At 43.4% G+C, this 20019-nt stretch overlaps 1 protein-coding gene across 3 annotated transcripts in view; it reads left to right on the top strand.

Annotated features, from left to right (window-relative positions):
• The window catches only part of ARMH3 (armadillo like helical domain containing 3), a 127364-nt gene that overhangs the window by 81044 nt on the left and 26301 nt on the right, over window positions 1–20019 (top strand). For all 3 annotated transcript variants that reach the window (XM_071563474.1, XM_071563472.1, XM_071563473.1), the window contains one exon: window positions 12599–12677. In XM_071563474.1, coding sequence (XP_071419575.1) covers window positions 12599–12677 — 79 coding nt within the window. The remainder of the gene's footprint in view (window positions 1–12598; window positions 12678–20019) is intronic.

The following is a 20019-nucleotide window of genomic DNA, read 5'->3' as shown; positions in this document are numbered from 1 at the left end:
CAAGATTTTTACAGTGTTTTGCCAAGCAGTAAATGCTGTATCAGTCAGGGTAGAGCAGTGTTGGATCTGGGTTAAGTTGTCAGAAATTTCTAAGTGTGTGCCTATCAATACTAGGTAATTATGCATATGCTTGGAAGGAATGCCAGCCAAGGGAAAAGGAGCTGTGCAAACTTTCTTACTCTTTAAATGTGGTGGAATCTGCAGTATCACAGAAACATGCAGTAATCATTGGCAGTTTAAACCTTTGTAATAGTGACCTGTATATGTGCTGAATGCCTTTTTTGTAAGGGCAACTTTTCCTTCATAGCATATGGCAGCATTCCTTTATCTCAAACATTTTTAGTGCTGAGCTGGTATTGCTAATGCTGGTTCACACGCAACACCAGGAAAAAGATCCTGGCCTCTTGTGTACAGACAGAAGAGTGGTGAAGTGATTCAGAACAGAAATCAGCTTGCTGCAGTGAGGGACTGTGAAAGAAGTGTTGCCTTCAGTCTGTGAATGGAACAGCTAAAAGGAACTGAGGAAAAATTAAATAGCTGAATACAAGGAGTCAACTCTGCATTTTTGCCAATGCAAGTGTGCAATTTTTGCCAATGCAAAATGGCATGTCAAGATTTCAACAGCCTCTTAAGGCTTAGATTGTTTTGGTGTTCAATTCAATTCTGAATCAAATATTGCTTAGAGAAATGAATGCAACTAAGTGTGGTGATTACCTTTTTGATATTAAGTTATTTTGCAAATGACTACAACACATTTGACTCTTTTCATTGTTTGCTTGTTTTTCCTGTATTTTCATTTGATTATGGGTGATATTTATTAATGTGACCCCCGTTGTTGCTGAATTGGGACATTGTGTGGTCTTCTCCATTGGCAAAAGTGTCTGCCAAGTATCAGCAGCAACTGAATATGGGTGTTTTGTGTTTCAAAAAGAAAAGGGAGGGAGGGTCTTGAGCTGCACAACTCAGAGGTTGCCTCAAGGTCTGGAACGTTGAATTATAACTATTGGTGTAAGAATTGTGCAACTTAAGCTTCACAAAGAAACTGGCTTGAGCTGTCTAAAGATACTGCCTTGTTTAACACTGATGTACCTCCCTGGTGTGTAGTTGTGTATTAGCTATTATAAGGAAAAAGTAGAGGCAAACCTTTATCTCTCTTTCCTCAGGGAAAACTCCAGAGCTCCTTCCTTACTGCTTGCAGATCTTCTGCCACCTGTGTTATATTACATCTAACTGATTGAAAAACGTGGCTTTTTTTGCATTGTTTTTGTAAGAGCCCTGAAAAACACTTTAAAAGCTTCTAAAGCATGAAAGATGTATCAATAGCAGAACAATGTAGGAGTTGGGCTTTTTGTTTGACTTGATAGATAGGAAAACATCAGCAGTTAACATTGAATGTTTGGTGCAGTGCTGTTTCTAAGACTGGAGAACCATACTTCCTTCACTTTTGAAACAGAAAATACACTTCACTGGCCTTGCTTCCACTGGCGCCCATACAAAGAACAGAGCAGGAAAAAAGTGTATGTCTAAATAGCAAAACCAACCCTTTGAGGGAGAGGTGAGCATGGGTTTGCGTGTCAGGGATGATGGGTGGCTGAGAGGGGAATGTGGGTATTTGAAAAGAAAATAAACTTCTCCTCTTCCCTGACATGGGAGAGTCTCTTCCTGGAGATTTGAGCTTCAATGGCTGATTCAGCTGAGTGAGTTTTGCCAACATCTGCCTGAAATTTGGGGCAGGATAAGGATGTGCAAAATAAATGCAATACCCAAAAAATCCCAACACCATGGTGATTGAAAAAAGTTGCCACTTGTGCCAGGTGGGCTGTGATGAGTTGATTGAATCCTTGTTTTGTCTGGTGAACTGGTGAGTGTACGGGCATGGGCCAGCTTATGTGCAGCTTATTGCTCTGCAGCCACAATGGATTTATGACGTGTTTACTGTCAGTAACTCTGCGGATAACTGGATCAACTTCAATAAGTCACTTGCTTTTGATCATCACACCTTAGAGTAGAGAGCTCAACAGAGTAGATATTTGTGAGATGTGCAGATATTGGGATGGAGGGTTCTTGGCTTTCAGGGAAACAGGTCAGGTAATTAAATGGGGAACAAGATGGGTACATATGAAATATAGCAAAGGAGATGAGATGAAGCTCTCCACTGGTTCATAAACCAAGCACTCTGTCTCAGGAAAACAGAATCTTATCAACCACAGATCCTCCAGCCTTTCAGACATGAAATAAATATCGTAATGAGTCCCATTCATTCAGCTGTAATGCTGTTTGGCTCTACGTTTCCTTGGCATTGAAAACCAGCTTGACCTTGTCCCAAGTGATGTGTGATGACACCTTTTTGAGGATGTGGTGTTCACTCGGGGTATGTGTGGGTGTCATCAGAGTCCATGCTTTGGTCTTGGTCCTGGATTTTGGGAGGACCTGATCCATCAGTCGTATTTCAACAAATGTGATGCTCATTTGCACCTGTCTGACAAATACTGTGAGGTTTACGGCGTCTTGTATTTTCAGAGGTTTGTACTCTAAATAAAGGGTTTTGGTCAGCATGGTAGCTGGTAGTGTCTGAACTCTTTCAGATTTACATGGCTTTGTAGATAGAGCTGTAGCTGAATACTGGTGTAAATAAGTTAATTAAGTATCATTGTGGGACTTGTCTTAATTTCTTTTGCAAAGTGGGTGTTTGACTGTAGCTGATTCTTGCTTAGACAATGTTCCTTCCCTCCCCTCTCTGTGTCATTTAGTATCCAGCTACTTCATGACTAGATTGCATTATTTTATTCCTCAGTACCGACAAATGCTGATGCTTCAGTACCTTCCTTTCCCTCTGGAACTTCTGTTATAGGCACAGGGTTTAGTGAGAATAAGGTTGTGTTACATGACCTAAAGAGAGAGGTTTCTGCCTTGCTGCCACAGTCTGCAAACAGGGTGTTCAGGGCCTGCCGACTCACACCTGACACAATGAGGTAATAAGAGTAATTTCCAGTTCAGTCTAGATAATATGGGGTTGATGGCAAGTTTTCACTAAGTTAATTAGACTAACAGCCTACTCATTGGCTTTCTCAGAGAGACTTAAAAGGTCCCAGTGGGATGGTTTATAAACTTTTAGTTTGACTCCTAGCTTGGTATGTTTGGAAGCTGGTGTGCACAGTCCATACTGCATTCTCCATTAGATGTGATGCCCAGTAAGCTCAGCTTTCTGCTTTCCTTAAACATCCTATGATTTAATACTAATGAAGATACTAAAAGTAATTTAAAAAACTTGAGGTTTTGATCCTGTTTGAGGTATTGCAATGTCTTGTTTCTCAGTAGGCTTGGATGGCAGCCTGTAATAGGAATTATGAAGTGGAGGGTAGATACTGACCTACTTCCAGCACTTGCAGAGAACAAATATTTGCCAAAAATTCTTTAGTTCAAGTCCTAACCAGGGAGGGTGGCCATGCAAACCTGTATGACAGACCACTGTCAAATGCACTTTTTCCCCATTTTTTTCCTTCTTGTTTGTTTTTTTTCCTCACCTTCTGAATTAGTTGTTTATTCATACCTTGCTGTTTGTTTTAGAGAGCAGGCTGCCTTGTTCATGGGAGTTAAAAGCAGTTGTAGCTGAAGGGCTATATTTAGTGTTAAGGCAGTATTGGGTAACCCATTTCACTGCTCTAAATCACCTGGCTATGAGAAAATATGCTGTTTGCATCACGAAGTGCTGAGATACAAAGGGAACCACAGCCTGTCTTTGGACAAAGGAATGTATACGAGGTAAGAGAGCTGGGAAATATGTGCTGCAGAAAACGTTGTTAAGACTTTGAAAAAGATACTTCCATATTAATATTGTTTGTTATGGTGCTGTGCAGATATTGAGCCAGGACCGCAGCCCTGGGGCAATACATCCTAAAAGCATATATTAAGGCGTCTTCAAAGAAGGGCTTCTCGTTTCAAAAGTTGTTTGAGTCTTCAAAATTGGTAACATGGCTGTGGAAGAAGCATAGACATTGTACGTAAAATCTCATGCTGGTATATCATGGTCAGCTCTCACAACTTGAACATGCTGGACTGGGTTGCAGGTTTTGGTGCTTGGCAGCCCAAGCCCGGAGCGCAGACATCCTATCTGTGATGTTTCTGTGCTCTGTCACACAGCAACAGCTCTGTTTGTAGCAAGAGGTGTGCAGGTGTAGTTAGCTGCTGCTCTCTGGAGTTGGGGTGAAATAAAGAGTTGACTTTTTAATGGTAAAAGTAAACTCTTGCCACACTCTCACCAGTACTAGCTGACTGTTTCAGAGCAATGAAATGTTCCCTAAAATGTGTCATTTGATCTCTCATCAATTTAATGTTTGAGATAAGAAATCTATTCATTATTGAGTGATAGCTTTGTTGTAAAACAGTTAATTAGAGATTGGCAAGAGTGGGAACAGACCAGGCTGATGCTCTGTGCTTCAGTAGGTATTTTCACTCCCAATGCTTAGGCAGTATTTTCTACTTTGCCATTGATATCAGTTAAATTATCAGTGCCACTGGTTATGTATACTTAAGAATTCTGATATCTACTAATTGAGAAGAGGGAACAGAAATGGATCTAGTTTAGTTTCCAGTGAAACTGGAAACTGGCTGCATGGAAATAGGTGAGTGGACAAGTACCCTGATACATAGTCTCCAGTGAGGTTGTATAGCTGTCCCAAAGGAGGTAACTGCTCACTTGTGAGAATTGCCTTAGCTACGAAGCCAGATAGAGGTTGTTTAAGTGTGAGGATGGACGTGCAGATGTGAACTGTAAGAAGAGAAAATCAGCATATCCTGCAAGCCATGGTGATACCAGGTTAGTAACCAGCAAACAGCAAAGTGGCCAGATGCACTGTGGAGCTTCCTGTTGGTTCAGAAGGCTTATCCTCTGCTTCTGCCCTTGCAGAATGGGGCTTAGTAAAACCCTGCCGGGAACTGTGAGAAGCTCATTTGCTGTGTGAGCACTCTTTTGTCCCCTCCTTATTAAATAAATAGACCATGTATCTCGCTCTGCCATGGAGCCTGTCATCGCGATCAATAGGTTTCAGTATGGCAGAACTGAACAGGTGTAGTGGGCTTATTTCTTCTGTGAGATTGCTGCAGTGCTGACTCGGATATTTTCAGTGAGCTGTAAAGCAAGTACTTTTGACTAAAATATCCTTTTGTCTTGGATTCTTCCCTGCAGTTTATTATTGTGTCTTGAAGATGCCTCCCACTGTGAGTTGTGGACTTTCAGCTTAATGTCAGTACTCATTAAATTGTAGGAGCAGAAGAATTTTAACAGACTGGAGTTAAGCCACAATAGAAGGAAGAATTTAGTGCACCATTCCAGGGAGTTTGCTTGCTTTTAATTGATGTACACAGCTTAGGTATGGTAGGTATGTATACTTTATAGCAAAGCTTCATGGATGTGTGTTAAAATATTCTAAATAGTCTCACCTTCTGCCAGGTGGGGCTGTACATACGGGGTAACTCAATCTAATTCTTGCAGGCATGGAACAGATGGGGTTTTATTGTCTGGAGTTCTGGGAGTGCCTATGAGAGCCATGTCAGCAGGTTTTTTGCCCCAGGCAGCACTTACTGAGACACAGCTTGCTGCAGGAAAGCTGAGTTGTGGCAAGAAGTTTTACACAGGTCTGCAGCAACCATGAATGTGATGGCATGTACAGGGGAAGAGGAGAGGGGCTTTGTGTTCATTTTGGTCTCTGTGTTATGTATAATTTACTTACTACCTTGTGCTTGAGCAGTTTCCAACACACTACATAGTAAAACACTCTGAGCTCTTATCATCTTGTTGGGTTAAAACCCTTTGTGGAGGTGATTGCTCTTATTTTGATTTCCTAAGGGGAGAAGTTAAGGTGTGTGAGAGGGAGAGGGAACTGCTGTAGGAAATCAGGAGAAGTTGGTCACTTATTGATTCCCGTTCCTGAACTATAACCACTTTATCTCAGGTCTCCCTTTTGTAGTAAAGCAGCTTTATGGAGTGTGATGAAAGACAACTATGCCCTTTGCTGCTTGCCTGTTCTTAGCCTTCATCATGGTACTACAAGCTTAGTGCATGCTGGAGTATTTGTCCATCCCAGATAGTGTCAGTGTTACTGAAGAGGGAAAGTGAACTGGCTATCTTTGCCGTGCATTTGGCTTTACTCAGTGAAAGCTGAGATGCATTCGCTGATAACCTCTGCACTGTGCTGGCATGAGCAGGATGACAAGAGGAATGTCTGTAGTGAGTATAAAGTCACCCTTGTGTAGTAAGTTGACCTGGCAAAATGCCAAGCACCCCCTACAGGGTCACAGAGGCCACCCCCAAGGGAAAGGGAGGAATAAAACCCTAAAAAATTGGAACTTAAAATGGAAAGATTCTTATATTTACACAGAAGAGAGAAAATTAAAAACAAAATGCTATATAACACATCCACACAGGAGTAAAAGATTACAATAATCCTCCACCTCCCACCAAAAGCAGATCCCCACTACTTCGGATCCACAAAGTACTCCAAAAGAAATGTCCCAAGAGACTTTCAGTGAGAGAGGAGAAAAACTAACAATAAAATGTTTACTTGCCAGAACCCAAAACAGCTGTGATGTAGCAGTAAGGTGGCAGTGAGACCTGGTTCCCAGAACCACACAGCATGTCCTTCTCAGACAGGTGGCCATGAAGGAAGAAGGGAGAAGCACCTCCCTACACTTGCTTTTATACTTGGTTTGATGTCAGCTGGTATGAAATGTCTCTTTGGCTGCTTAAGTCAGGTGATAACCTGTCTCTTCATATCCAAGTAGCACTATCGGGACCTACTAAACTGAGGCTTACCAAAACTAAGGCTTAACTAAAACTACCACACTTTGGTTTCCTGTGAAGGGGTAAATACCAGCCAAGTTTTGCTGCTTCTCTGTTCCACTGTAACAGAATACAGGAAGAAGTGAACTTGTGGTGCTGCTTTTGTTGTACAGTGTTTGAGTATCCACAAAAATGTTTTATGCCAGATACCATGTACTGGAACTGTGGGGTAGGTGCAAAGACCAGGTTCATGCAGTGAATGATGGCTCAGCATTACCATCTCTGTAACAAACTTTGCAGCCTTTCTGTTCTTCCCTTAGCCTACTTTTGACATCTCCACTGTGCTTCGTTTCACTGCTCAGGACGAGAGGACAGTGTTGTCTTATGGGACTCTGGAAATGTAGTTGCTGTCAAGCAAGAGTGGGTATTAGACAGCTCATCTGCAATAACTTGATGGGGAGAGTCTGGAGGTCAAAGAAAACGTGCTGAAGAAGTGCTGCCTGCCTAAGCATAGTGATTTTGCTTTCCCTGCACACTGAACCCTGTCCAGCTTATTGTGAGGTTAAGGAGGGCAAGGTGTGTTCCTTGCCACTATGGGTACAGATGGGCTGGAAGATGCTAGAAATTAAGGGATGGGTATTTTCATGTTGCTGGTGCATTTCTGACATGTGATGTTACAAGTATTGGCAAATTAAATTGAGGAATTACTTAAATATTTTCTTTCCACGCATGCCATACCCGTTTTTGCAGGAGCCCTTTCCTGTCAGCAGACTCTGGTCTTCAGAAGTTCTTTTACTCTAGGCCTCTCTGCAGGGTAGCACTTGTTGTTTCTGTTTATCAAGGAGTAAGTCTAGGCAGTTTCTAAAGACTATAAAAACAAGTTATTAAGTGTTAGTGTCTGAAGAGCTACCACAGCCCCTGCAGTAGCAACCCTTGTTGCAGTGAACACAGTGAGGGGAATGCAACTCACCTGGAGATATTTTTTCTCTCACCTTAGTTCTGGGTGAGAGCCACAGTGGGATTGTCCCCATTTGAGGCATAAAAAACACTAATAGGGCCCATATGGAGATTCTTCTGCTTCTCACCTTCCAGCATATGTGTTTTTGAGGGATGAAGGACTACTAACAGTCTCTTCAGGACTGGCCAATTGTTGCAGCCTCAAAAACAACCAAAGTAGAAACTCCTCACCAGTTTGCAGAGGACAGACTGCCCTGGGATTGATTGATGTTTCTCTGCTCTTTTCTGTTCTGCAGATTTTCACCTCTGTTTTTCTTGATCCATCTGCTCTTCTGTCTCCTTTTTCCTATCTCTCTACTTCTTCCTTCAGTGTTCTTTGTGTTTTTTCTATCTGTGGTTTACCTCTAACTGAAGTCTTTTGTCATGCTTAGTAAGTAGCAGATTGTTATGTTTTCTGTTGCTGAGGCACTTTCCTCTGCTCTCCCTGTTCTCTTGCATTTGAGATCCTTAGCCCCTGGGACGGAAGCTTTGCACCTTTCTGAATTGGTACAATACCTGTTACAGTGGGACCTACTTTTACTGTCCAATAACATGATTAATTCAGCTTGTACTAAAAATGATTCATTGGCACTTTTGCATTCCTAAATTAGAGGGAAACACTTTTTTCCTGCAATCATTCCTTTCTTCACAAAGAATTAAACAAATGCAATAAATGTGAACATACATAAATGCATGGTTGTTCCTCCTGAGGAATATGCAGGTTCATTTATATGTGTCTCTGCATGGCTTCTGGCATCATGGTGTCTAGGAAGAGGTTAACTCGGTTGGTCAGAGGATGGTGCTAGTAACACCAGGGTTAAGGGTTTAATCGCCACATAGGCCATTCACTTAGTAGTCGGACTCAATGATCCAACTCAGAATATTCTGTGATGACAATCATAAGAATAGGTAACTTGCTCTTTAAAGAACTCTGTGAAGAGTTCTGTGAAGAAGTAAAGTGAGATGTGTGTTTTTCAGATACAACTGGTATGGCTGGTGTGTATTTACTGGGAGATCAAGATCTCTGACTGGGTGATTGGGGAATAAAGAACGTGGAGATTGCTTGTAATCTGCCTTAGAGCATGAAACATTAACATCAAAACAAGACACTGGGAGCCAATTTTTTGATTCCTGAATGCTCTGCCTGTCCAGCAGAATTCTTTCTTTGTCCAATGACAATCTCCTCTTGCCAGTTTGTTGCTGAACTGTGGGTCTGTCAGTGGAGCCAATGTTGCTGAAGTGACATCTCTCCAGACGTCTCTCAGTCCCTGGAGAATTGTGTCCCAAAAGTGCTCTGAAATTTGTATGACAAATGGCACCCAGCCCCACTTGGCAGTGTGGAAATGTCTAAATGCACACCTGTGGAAAGGCTGGGTGAGGAACTGCAGTGTTTTGTCTTTCAGTTGACACTTAACTATTTTCTTGTTTTACAAATGCATTGAAGATGCTCATACTTCATGAATACCAAACACGAGGGTTTTCTTTTTTTCCCCCACCATGATCGATATGAAGATCTCAGTAGAGCACAGCACATCCCAAATCTTTTCTAAGCCCTTTAACTGTTCCCTTCCCCCTCCCCAAAGCTACTGGCTGATATGGAAATAATTGAGACAATCACAGCATAAAAAGAAATCATTGCCAAGGCTGTTGTTACATGTGGGTGTATGAACAAACGGTGGCAAAACCGCTGGTCCATTGTCCATAAGGGGGAGACTGTGCTTAAAAGCTCTGGTCTCCTGTTGTCTTCAGGATCAAATGCCACTGAAGTGGCAGCTTTGCAAAGTGAAATTCCAGCTGTTACTCAGTTGAGTAGCCCAGGAGGCAAGTTGCCTAAAAGTATGCCTCAAGGACAAGATAGATTTTGAGAGATGGAAGAATAGCAGAGGCATATCAAAGTAGCTGATTCAGAAGGGCACTGATCTGCCACAGCAGTTTGGGCTGGGCAGCATTGGAATTTCTCATAGCAGATGTGTGAGGAAGAGCTGTACCATGTGTGAGGAAGAGCTGTACCATGTGCAAAGCCTGGCCTTGGTAGGTATGCTGGGCAGTAACAGCCTGGCCACACAGAGCCAGGGTTGAATCCAAGCTCTTCATGCTCCTCTGCCTCAGACTGTGGTTCAGGAAAACAGCTCTGCAGAAGATCAGGTTGGGAAGGAATTCTTCATGTTAAAACAAATTAAACAGCTGAACTTCTATCTCTGATCACTGAGGAGCTGTCCATTCACCTTTAGCAAAATGAGGAGGGAGACTTGAATTCTTTCCCTTCCTTAATGTCTGTTGATTCTTGCTGCAGTAGCAGCTGGTTGGTGGCTTTGCTTTCTCTGGGTGAATCCCAGCTGTGATTGCAGGTGCCGCTCCACTAGCTCATATCCAAGCAGGGACTTGTGAGCAGGCAGCCCATGTGGAAATGCTTCACAGCAGTAGGTACAAATGAATGGTAAATCTGTTCTCTGGTAAATTTTGGAACCATATGAATGCACTGAACCCCTCCGAGCTGCCAAACCTTCTGTCAAGCCAGAACTTAAGTTGTTGTAAGTCTGTGTTCCCTTTTCTTTCAATAACTTGTAGTGTGTCCTGTAGGAGTATAAATATGACTCCAGCCAGGCATGAAACATGCAGCTTGAAAGCCATGGTATTGGAGAGGCTGGTAATGGGAGAGTGTGTTTGTGACTCATAGGAGCTGCTTGACTCTGGTGGGATTGAAATGGGAAGAGTCTGAGCATGTCTCTACTTGCCTGTTTGCCCTTCTCCAGAGGGAAGAGAGTTACAGGGAGCCTAGCAAGGGTCCTGCTGAATTTGTTTTATGGATATATCTGTCAAGGTTGGGGAGACTGCAGAAGCCTCCCTGAGTTAAGTGTGTACTGATGCAAAATAAGCAGCCACTGGAGTGAGTAAAGTGTGTGGCTGGGAATGTTGCAGTGAATCTAACGGGGCCAGCAGGTCGAGGGAGGTGATTCTTCCCCCCTGCTCCACTCTTGTGAGATCCCACCTGGAGTATTGCATCCAGCTCTGGGGTCCTTGGTGCAAGAAAGACATTGGACCTGTTGGAGCAAGTGCAGGGGAGGCCATGGAAGCAATCAGAGGGATGAACACTTCTCCTATGAAGATAGGCTGGGAGAGGTGGGGTTGTTCAGGTGGAGAAGGCTCTGGGAAGACCTTATTGCAGCCTTTCAGTACTTAAAGGGGACTTACAAGAAAGCTTTCTGCTAGAACCTGTTGTGACTGGACAAGGGATGATGGTTTTAAACTAAGAGGGTTGATTTAGATTATATGTATGTGGAAGAAGTTTTAAACAATGAGAGTGGTGAGGTATTGCTACAGGTTGCCCAGAGAGGTGGTGGATGCACCATCATGGAGACATTCAATGTCAGGTTGGACAGGGCTCTGAGCAACCTGATCTTGTTGAAGATGTCTCTGCTCATTGCAAGGAGGTTGGACTACATGGACTTTAAAGGTCCCCCTACAACTCAAACCATTCTGTAAGCCTGTGATCTGCAGATTCTGTTTGGAGGGAGTGAGGGGGGTGTTTGGTTGACTTTTTTTTTTCTTCCACTTGCCACCCTTTCCACATTGTTTTTCTTTATCTGTGTATTTAAAGAGGTAAGGATGCTTCCAGGCTGGTTTTCTATCCAGTGGCTTTGATTGGCACCACTGAATATCACTTATTCCTAGACTGGTGCACAAGCTCTTAGCTATGATGAGGTCTGGAGAAAGCAGCTGAAAGCCCTTCTGCAGGGGCAGGTGTGGGGAGGAGGGAACCCATTAGAGGACAAAAGAGAGAGCTGGAGTGAATTTTCATGCTGATGAATATGAGAGTGGGAGCCCTGACTGCTGCTGCAGTGTAATCTGGTAAGTAAGTAAGTGTTCTCCAGACACAGTCAGCACACATCTGTGCCGAGCACTGACATAGCCTGTTCCCATGATGAGCATTTACCTCAGCAGTGGGTCTCATCCCAACTAGAGCAGTTGCAAACTCTGTCCCAGGGAGTCTTTACTGCCTTGCCGTTTGTCTTCTCAGCTGCACCTGACAAGCTGAGGATGTAACCACCAAACTGCAGCTGGAAGTTTTTTCCCCAATTGCTATTTTACTTTCAATTTTCGATTTCTCACATCTGTCTCTAGATCCACCTAGAAGGAAAGTTAGTGGGTGCAGGTACTGAGAGAAATGAGGTAGAGGAGCAGAAGTGACCAGTGTTTGCTGCCATTTTTGGGACACTGACATAAGTTATCTGTAATGATCCAAACTGGGATTGAGGACTAAAGTCATTACAGTAAGCAGTCAAAGTGTAGTGGCTGTGGTGATGGATGACTACAAGCAAAAGCCAGCTACAACATTTTAAACATAGTGGAAATCCAAAGCAATAAATGATCAGCTTCATCATATCAGGCAACAAAGTTCCGTAGAGGAAAATGTTGAGCAGTACTGACTTTAAAAGGGATGAGGAGCTGCAGTTCCTGAGCAGGATGGGGCAGCAATAGCAACGTTTGCCCTCTCTCCACTGGAACTTGGGGCTGTAGCCTCTTCCCAGCAAGGCAGCAATTCTCTCTTCCAGAACAGCAAGGACAGCCCAGTATCTGCTGGGACAAATGCACCCATGTGTAGGGCAGTGCCTGTGCTTGCAATTTCCAGTGAGCCTGTCTGAATCTGCATTGGCCTCAGCAGGGAGTGTGCCTTCAGCAGAGCAAGCAACACTGTGTGGTGAGGGAGGAACCACTTTTTGCAGGACTGTGGCTCCACATGCACCTACTCAGACTGGCAGGGAATTTCTGATGCCTCCCTAAGGTGTTCCTGAGACTTCTGAAAATTTCCCTTCTTTGTTTCAGAGCCATCATCAATCACTTCAACCCGAAGATAGAGTCTTATGCTGCAGTGAATCACATATCGCAGCTCTCCGAGGATCAGGTAAGCCAGACGTGTGATCACCATTTTTCATGTTGACCGAATATTGGTGTTCAGGAGTACCTCGTGCTTGCTGGGCTTGATGGTGTGGCTGCAGTATGAGGGGTGGGAGTGGGACTCCATGTTCCTTGTTAAGATGTGGGTGAAAGAAAAGCAAGGCTTGCTTTAGCCAATTTTACCATCATACGCAGAGATTTTGGTCCCACAAATGCAGAAAGATGGGTAGGAACAACGAAAATATGCAGCCTTGACAGCAAGTGTGGTTGGAGACTGTGAGGATGCTGGCATTTAGAATGGGACAGGAAATTTTTGGCAGCAAATTTAGTCATTGGGGAACTGTTGGGCATAGCTTGATATTTCTTTTTTTTTTAATCAGGGAACTCTGGCAACAGTTGATGGAAATAGAAGGTTTTTCCTAAAGAGGGTGGTAGGGTTAGGTTTCCCTTCCTCAGGTTGGCCTGGTTTGGTCTCTTCATGTCCTGCTCGTATTGCATAAATGTGTAAACGTGGCTTTTTGAAAATAGGCTACTGTGCATGATCTCAGGAAGGGAAGAGATGGCCTATTTCCCAAAATAAAATATTGGGATTATACATTAATCACTCTTGGAGAGGTAAATGACTCTGCAGGAACAGGTGGTGGGTAAAATGCAGAGCTGCCATGGGAGCTGGGGGAATCATTCCAAATACAGCTGCATCAATACCTCTGGACCTTTTGGAGAAAAGGTTGTGTTTGCAGTCTAGGACAGACCTCATTGGAGTCACCTTTGATTGCCCCTTCCAGTGGATGGGATCCCATGCTTATGCTTGTTAAAAGGTCTTGACCGTAACTTGTTCTGTACTTAATTTCTCTTTCTGTCCATAATATTTTTACTATTGCTTGATTATACACTTCCGTGCTTCCCACTAACCTTTTCCATTACTAATCTACTTGATCTGTAGTATGTAATACCCCAAAGACTAAGGCTGAATGCTGAACTGATGCAGTGGGGGGGGGGGGGAAAGGTGAACCCTAGTGCTTTTTATTCTCTTAAAAAGCTGGATAGAAGAACACTGGTTTTAATTTACCCAATTTTCCTTATTGTTCTGCCTCTGAGAGTCACTGTATCCACAGCTATGCTTTCTGATGGTTTGTGTTATCAATCCTCATTCACTGATGATACACTGAATGCATTAACCCAGGCCCCTAAAAAAGAAAAGCCTTTGATACCCCAATTTAAAACTGGAGGCTTGGGTAGATGGTAATTTTGCATAGTCTTTGAGGTAGTGTGAGAAAGGAAATGAGCTTTTCACTGTCAGCTCTGTGTACTATTCATCCCCCAGCAGTTCAGGGAGGTCAAGTAAAATCCTTTCTTCCTTGTGTGTTATTCTTTAAATAAAATCTCTAGCAGCAGGCAGATAATGAAATCAGCACTGATGTGTGGAGCATTTTGAGGAAGATGATTAGGAAGTTGAAAGACAGACAGATCTTTCTTTTTTCTTTTCTCCCTTCATGCTTTCTCTCAGCATAGGGAGAACATCAAACAAAGTAAAGCAATAATAGGCCCTGGTGAACTGCAGAGAAATAAGGGAGATGTCACTGTGGTGATGGACTGTGTGGTCTCAGTGAGGGTGTTCAATCAGTGCACTGCAGTTGTCTGCACAAGGAGGAGCGGGATGGAGACCTCTTGCCTCCAGTTTCAGTTATGCAAGTGAGCTCAGGTCTGTGTGTTGGACTGTGGTTTCCCCTCTGTCAGTAGCTGTCCCACATGGTAAGTATGTGAGAGGTAATTGTAGATGGCCCAGATCAGACCCAGGGTCTGGTGTTTTGGGGGTAACAGAATTTGTTGTTCATTGTTAGCTGTTCAGCATGTGCGTGTTGGGGGTGGTGGTGGATCAGGTTTGCCTTTTGGCTGCTGCCGTCTCTTTTTACTTTTTTATTTTCTAGCTGTATCTTTTGCTTTTACTTATGTGTTCACTTGATTTACCATTTCTCTGCTCTCCACAAATATTTTCTGCAGAGAATCCACCATCCCTTATAGCCCTGTTTTTTGAAGTATGCCACATTGAAATATTTAATGCTGACATTTAGCTTATGTGTCCACACACAGATACTACGTTTGGGACTGGTTATTTTCTCCTTTGAGTTATTCCCATAATTTCAAGGGTCTGGTATTTCTTTAGTGGAAACATTTGTTTTACAATGTTAAGGATCAAACTTTTCTTTCAATGAAGATTTCCTCCTCAGATACGAGTCTTTGGCCAAATTCTCATATGGCAGCTTATACTCCTCGGTGGTATCTGAGAATCTCCTGTTAATCAGGCAGGCATGGCTCTGACATAGCTCTGTCTGAAGAGGATTTTCCAACTGTTCTGATTTGTTTCCAGTTCACTTGAATCTAAGTTCTGGCACCCTGTTCGTGTGTTATATTATTTTTGTTTTTTTTAATATCCTCAAAAAAGCTAAGTAATCAGCTCAAAGAGATTTTGCTCCATCTTTTTCTTTTCCTAATCCTATTGAAGCCTTTATTACCTTGTTAATCACTGATGTCCATTTATTACCATTCTAAGCCTGTCATTTCAGCACTTTCTCCTTTTTTTATTTGCAAGCATTAATTTTAACAATATTACATGCTGGGGAGATTTGTAGGCTCTTGAAAATGATGGACATGGGATTGTTTTAAGCATAGGCTGTTAAGACCACTGTACATCCTCAGCCCTAAAGTTCTCCAGGAATCACAGTTTGAATATATAGACCTCTGTTCTAGGCAGGTGTATTTGTAAGACTTCACAGTGCTGCTTTGCTGACTTTTGCAAGGTTTATCTGTTGTTCAGATCAGAAATACTGAGAAAAGACTTTTTTTTGTTTCATATTCTCTTGAGCAAAGAGTGAGAGATTCCCAGGGGCAAGCAAATGCCAGGGATTTGGTGATGAGCCACTTCGGTCTATCAACACAATGGCATCCCTGGCATCCTTGTCCTTGTCTGCAAAACATCTACTTGCCAAGGCAAACTCAGAATCCTTCCTCATCATTAGCTGTTTTACAGACCTTGCTGTTTACATCCTCACCGAGAAACAGGGAATGTCTTAGCCAGTTATTGGCATCTTCCCTTTCTTGCTAATTTGTTAAATCTGACTTCAGTGTTAATTTGTGGTTTTGTGGTATTCTCCCTCTCAACACAATTGGCTACTGCCTGCACCTCCTTTAAGGGAACGTAAAATGCTGCACAGTCAAAAAGATAGGCTTGGCCATTACATTTGCCAGTGTAGTTTCGGCTCTTCCATGCAAGTGATTATTCCCATGTCTTCAAAGACATTTTGGTCCCTTCTTGTGTCAAAGGGCAAAATAGACTTTTATTAAATGATTTCTTAGGCTTATCTATACTTTCCAGATGACTGGACTGCCATTTGCTTAATGCATTGGAGGCAGTAGAACTTTTTCTGTGCCATATCTGATCTGAGCAGCTCAACTTGTTTTCCAGCAGAATCAGATGCAGAGAACAGGGTCAAGGCAGTGAGGAAACAGCAACATGAGTTGCTCCAGCAAGGCCAATGCAGACAAACAGAAAGGATGAAAACACAGCATGAATGATCTGGATGAGGTCTCACATCTGCTTTTTCTGGATGTGAAAGAGCAGCTGTTTGTAAGAAGAAAGCTCTCTGCCTAATGGCATTATAGTACCATTTTCAAGAGAGGCTCAAGTGAGAGGAACCCAGTAGTTTTGGTGAAATCTTCTCTGAGCAGGAATGTCTTGTGGTGCCTTGCATGCCAAGCAAGTCTTCTGCCAGTTAGAAAATTGCTCACTAAGGTCTCATTTTCTGTTTGGCACTTTTTCTCTCAATGATTTCCTCTGTAAGGGTCTTAAAATTGAGATGCAGACGTGGGACTGAGGATGCTTGCTAGTTGGGAACATCTATGTGCTTTATCTAATAGAAGCCCCTATTTCTTCCCAGCTACACTGGGGATGTTATGCCACCTCCAAAACAGAAGTAAAGTTCAGTGTGAGAGACTGCTGTGAACACCTGCTTTTGTGTCTGGTTACTGCAGATGGAAAGTGTTGGGAGCCAGAACAGAGTGTGATGGAAAAACAGGACAACTGTATCAGTTTTGAAACTGTGAGGAGTGTAACACTTGGGTTGTTGCACACTGCAACAGTTTTATAACTCGTGGAGAATCATAGAATTGTTTTAGGTCAGAGAAGACCTTTAATATCATCAAGTCCAACCATTAAGCCAGTGCTGCCTGTAGCTGCAATCCAGTTTGGTCAGGCAATCTTCTGGATGCTCCTCCATGCTGTCCCAATCCACATGGCCTTCTGTTACCTGCTGGGCCTTTGAGGGACTAACTCGAAGTGCAGCTCAAGGATTGTCCACAAGTGACTTGCACAGAAAGACACAAAAGGGTGTAGTCGGTTTTAGAAGCCCTCAAGTGTTTTAATTCTGAGCCATTGATGTCACAGTTTATTCAGCTTGTTCTGGTTTCCATAACTAGCTGCAAAACTACTGACAGGTAACAAATGCTTTGTCTCTTTTTAGCACTGCTGGCAGTGGTGTGAAGAGTTAAAAGCCTCTTGGCATGTATGTGCTTGGTATTTCTAAAATGCCAAGTACCAGGTACTACTATAATAAATCCCCTTAATCTCTTACATTAGTATAACATGTTGGGAGGGCTTGAGAAATACTTTAAAATGGTTTTTTCACTTCTGAAATGCAGTGAGCTCTAGGGTAGAAAGTCTCAAGCCTGCTGGTGCTGTGTTGCACACAGTAGTGGGAATGTGAAACTCCAGCTAAGGGTTCACCAAGGCAAGGCCTTAATTTAAAGTCAGCACATCTTTGCAAATGAGGCAGGGATGTTGGTTTTCATGGTCTCATTACAGACACCTACTCATGACTAATGGCTTGAAACAGATTTTATTGTTTAAATAGAAAGAGCTGAGCTACACCAGGTGAAATTGGAAGGGATCCATATTAAAAGTCTTCTGGAGTTGGCAAATTGCTGGTTTGCTTAGCTGATGGGGGTTTTCTCTGGTTTAGATACCTTCCTCTTTCTTTTTTCTTTTTGTTTTATCAGAGAAATATCCCTGCAATTTACTAATGCCTCAGACTGCTTTATGCGGTGTGCCAGACTGAATGGGTCTGAACAGGCTTCAAGGTCTGATCAGCTTTGCAGCAAGGAGATTTGAAGCTAGAGGTGAGCTTTGGAGCAGTGACTTTGTGCTGCATAGTGCCTTTTATTAACATGCAGAAGACAATAAACTGTGCGTCACTGGAGGAGGGGGAACAATTGTGGAGGCCCTTAGAGGGACAAAAGAAGGACTTTGATTTTAAAAACAGCGATGCTGGAGAGATACAACCCTATTCCTGTTTCAGTCCCTGAAACTCCCAGTAAGAAATGGAAGAAATCCTTCAATCTCCTTCCTTCAAGCTCGACACAAAGGTGCCCCAGCATCCTGCCCATTACCCCAGGTGGCACCCAGCTGCTCTGTGCCTCTCAGAGGCAAAGTGACCCTGAAACACCTCAGTTGCTTCTGGAGCAGAAGAGTCTTTCCACCATTTGTGCAATGCAAATTCTGAGATATGTCTTGCTTCCACCGCTTCTGTGAGCTGTCCTCTTGAGAGGATTAGGGACTGCCTCCAAGTACAAACTGGTAAATAAGTCCATTAAACTTCAAAGCAAGGCTTGCCTTCAACTCTTGTGGCTGTTTTAAAATCCTTGTCTGGCTGTTGCCAGTAGCACGGGAACTGATAAGGGTCTGAAGATTGTAGTGCAGGTGACCACTGAATGTTGGGGACTTGGTTTGGAAGAGCTGCCTTCCAGCGCTGCTGGCTGCAACTGGGTAAAGTCTCCTGGAGTGAGATATGTTTATGTGCTGGGGCTACGGAAGCAACGCTCAAGAGTGTGAGTTTGGAGCCCAGCCTGATTCCCAGCCGGGAGTGTGCAGAGCAAGAGACATAGGTTTAACTTTGTAATAAGCTCCCAGTCCATACTGTGGAGACAAGCTGATGTTGCTCTAGTTCCTAGTGCTTGTCCTCCTTCCCAGTAGGTGTGTTTCACAAAACACTTCTCAGATGCCTGGCAGATTTCCTTTCTATGTGATAGTAAACTAAACCTAGAAAAGAAGCTGTGGGTAGCTAGAGGAAGGGGCTGCAGGCTGGGATTTGAACTCCTTCCTGGCTGACACTGTGCTTCCTTGGGCAAACCTTGAGCCCTGTGTCCTCCCCAGGGAGAGGGCAGCTGGTGGGGAGCCAGGCAGCGTTTGAAGTGCTGTATGATGCGCCAGGGAAGGCTGCTGTGGATGTGCAAAGCAGTGTTACAGATTCCTGTCGCTGCTAAGCACTTGTGTAGGGCAGGGAAGGCTCCACAGAGGATTGCAACAGAATGATCAAAACAGTCTGCATTTATAAAGATTAAATTACAACTTTGCACATCTGCGATTAAAGCAGGAACTGTCAATCTCTGGCTTGTGCGAACACACAATTCAATTGGCATTTTGTAAAACTTCAGATTGAGAAGGTTTTTTGATCACTTGTGAAACAGGAACAACAGATGCTGGCTGTTGCCATAATGTACATTGATACCATGCAAACTTCTTTGTTCATCCTCTGTAAAGCTGGATTTACAGCACTGCACTTTGTTGCTCTAGTGCTGAGCTCCACCCTAAGCTTCCTTACATTCAGTCATCTCACTGCTCAGAGTCCTAAAGGCAGACAGGCTACAGCCTGCTGTGCCAGCTACAGGCAGCAGTGTGGCTGTGAGTAACCACTCCTGGAGTTACATTCTCCTTTAACAAAAGGGGGACAGGCTTTGCAGTGACTGCCAGCCCTGCTTGTTCTGGGGCTTCTTTAGACTAAAACTTGTGCCTTCAGTCTGCTGCTCTTCCTTCTTTCTGGAAGTATCCTGCAGTAACAGATGATATTTTTCTGCCTTCTTCTCTGGACCCTCTAACTGGGGCTTCAGCTGTTTCCCAAAAGTGACAAATTGGGTCATCGTTGTGATTCCTAAGTGAGAAACAAATGGAGCTTTGTGGTCTCCATCCCTCCCAGAGCAGGGGAGTAAATGCTGCTGAGCCAAAAGGTGCTACACCTGAACAGAGCTCCACTCAGCTGGATGATTAGTTTTTTTGGCTCTCTGACACTTGGCATTTGGATATTAAGACATTAAGTTCAAATTTATTGTTCACAGTAGGAAGCTCAAAGGCAAACCTTTTAATAGTGGAGAAGGCACCATCTCTGACTGTCTTCATGATTCTCTTCCTGTCTTCATGGGAGAGCTGAAGCAGGCAGTGGGATTGCTCAGGAAGCTGTCACTCAGGAACAGCAAGCTAAGGAGATGGATGCCCAGAGAGATGGAACTGGGGAAGGCAGTTC

Source organism: Pithys albifrons, chromosome 9, assembly GCF_047495875.1.
Source record: "Pithys albifrons albifrons isolate INPA30051 chromosome 9, PitAlb_v1, whole genome shotgun sequence".
Taxonomy (NCBI): Eukaryota; Metazoa; Chordata; class Aves; order Passeriformes; family Thamnophilidae; genus Pithys; species Pithys albifrons.
Note: the sequence above shows the minus strand (reverse complement) of the source record. Positions and strands in the feature narration are given on the sequence as shown.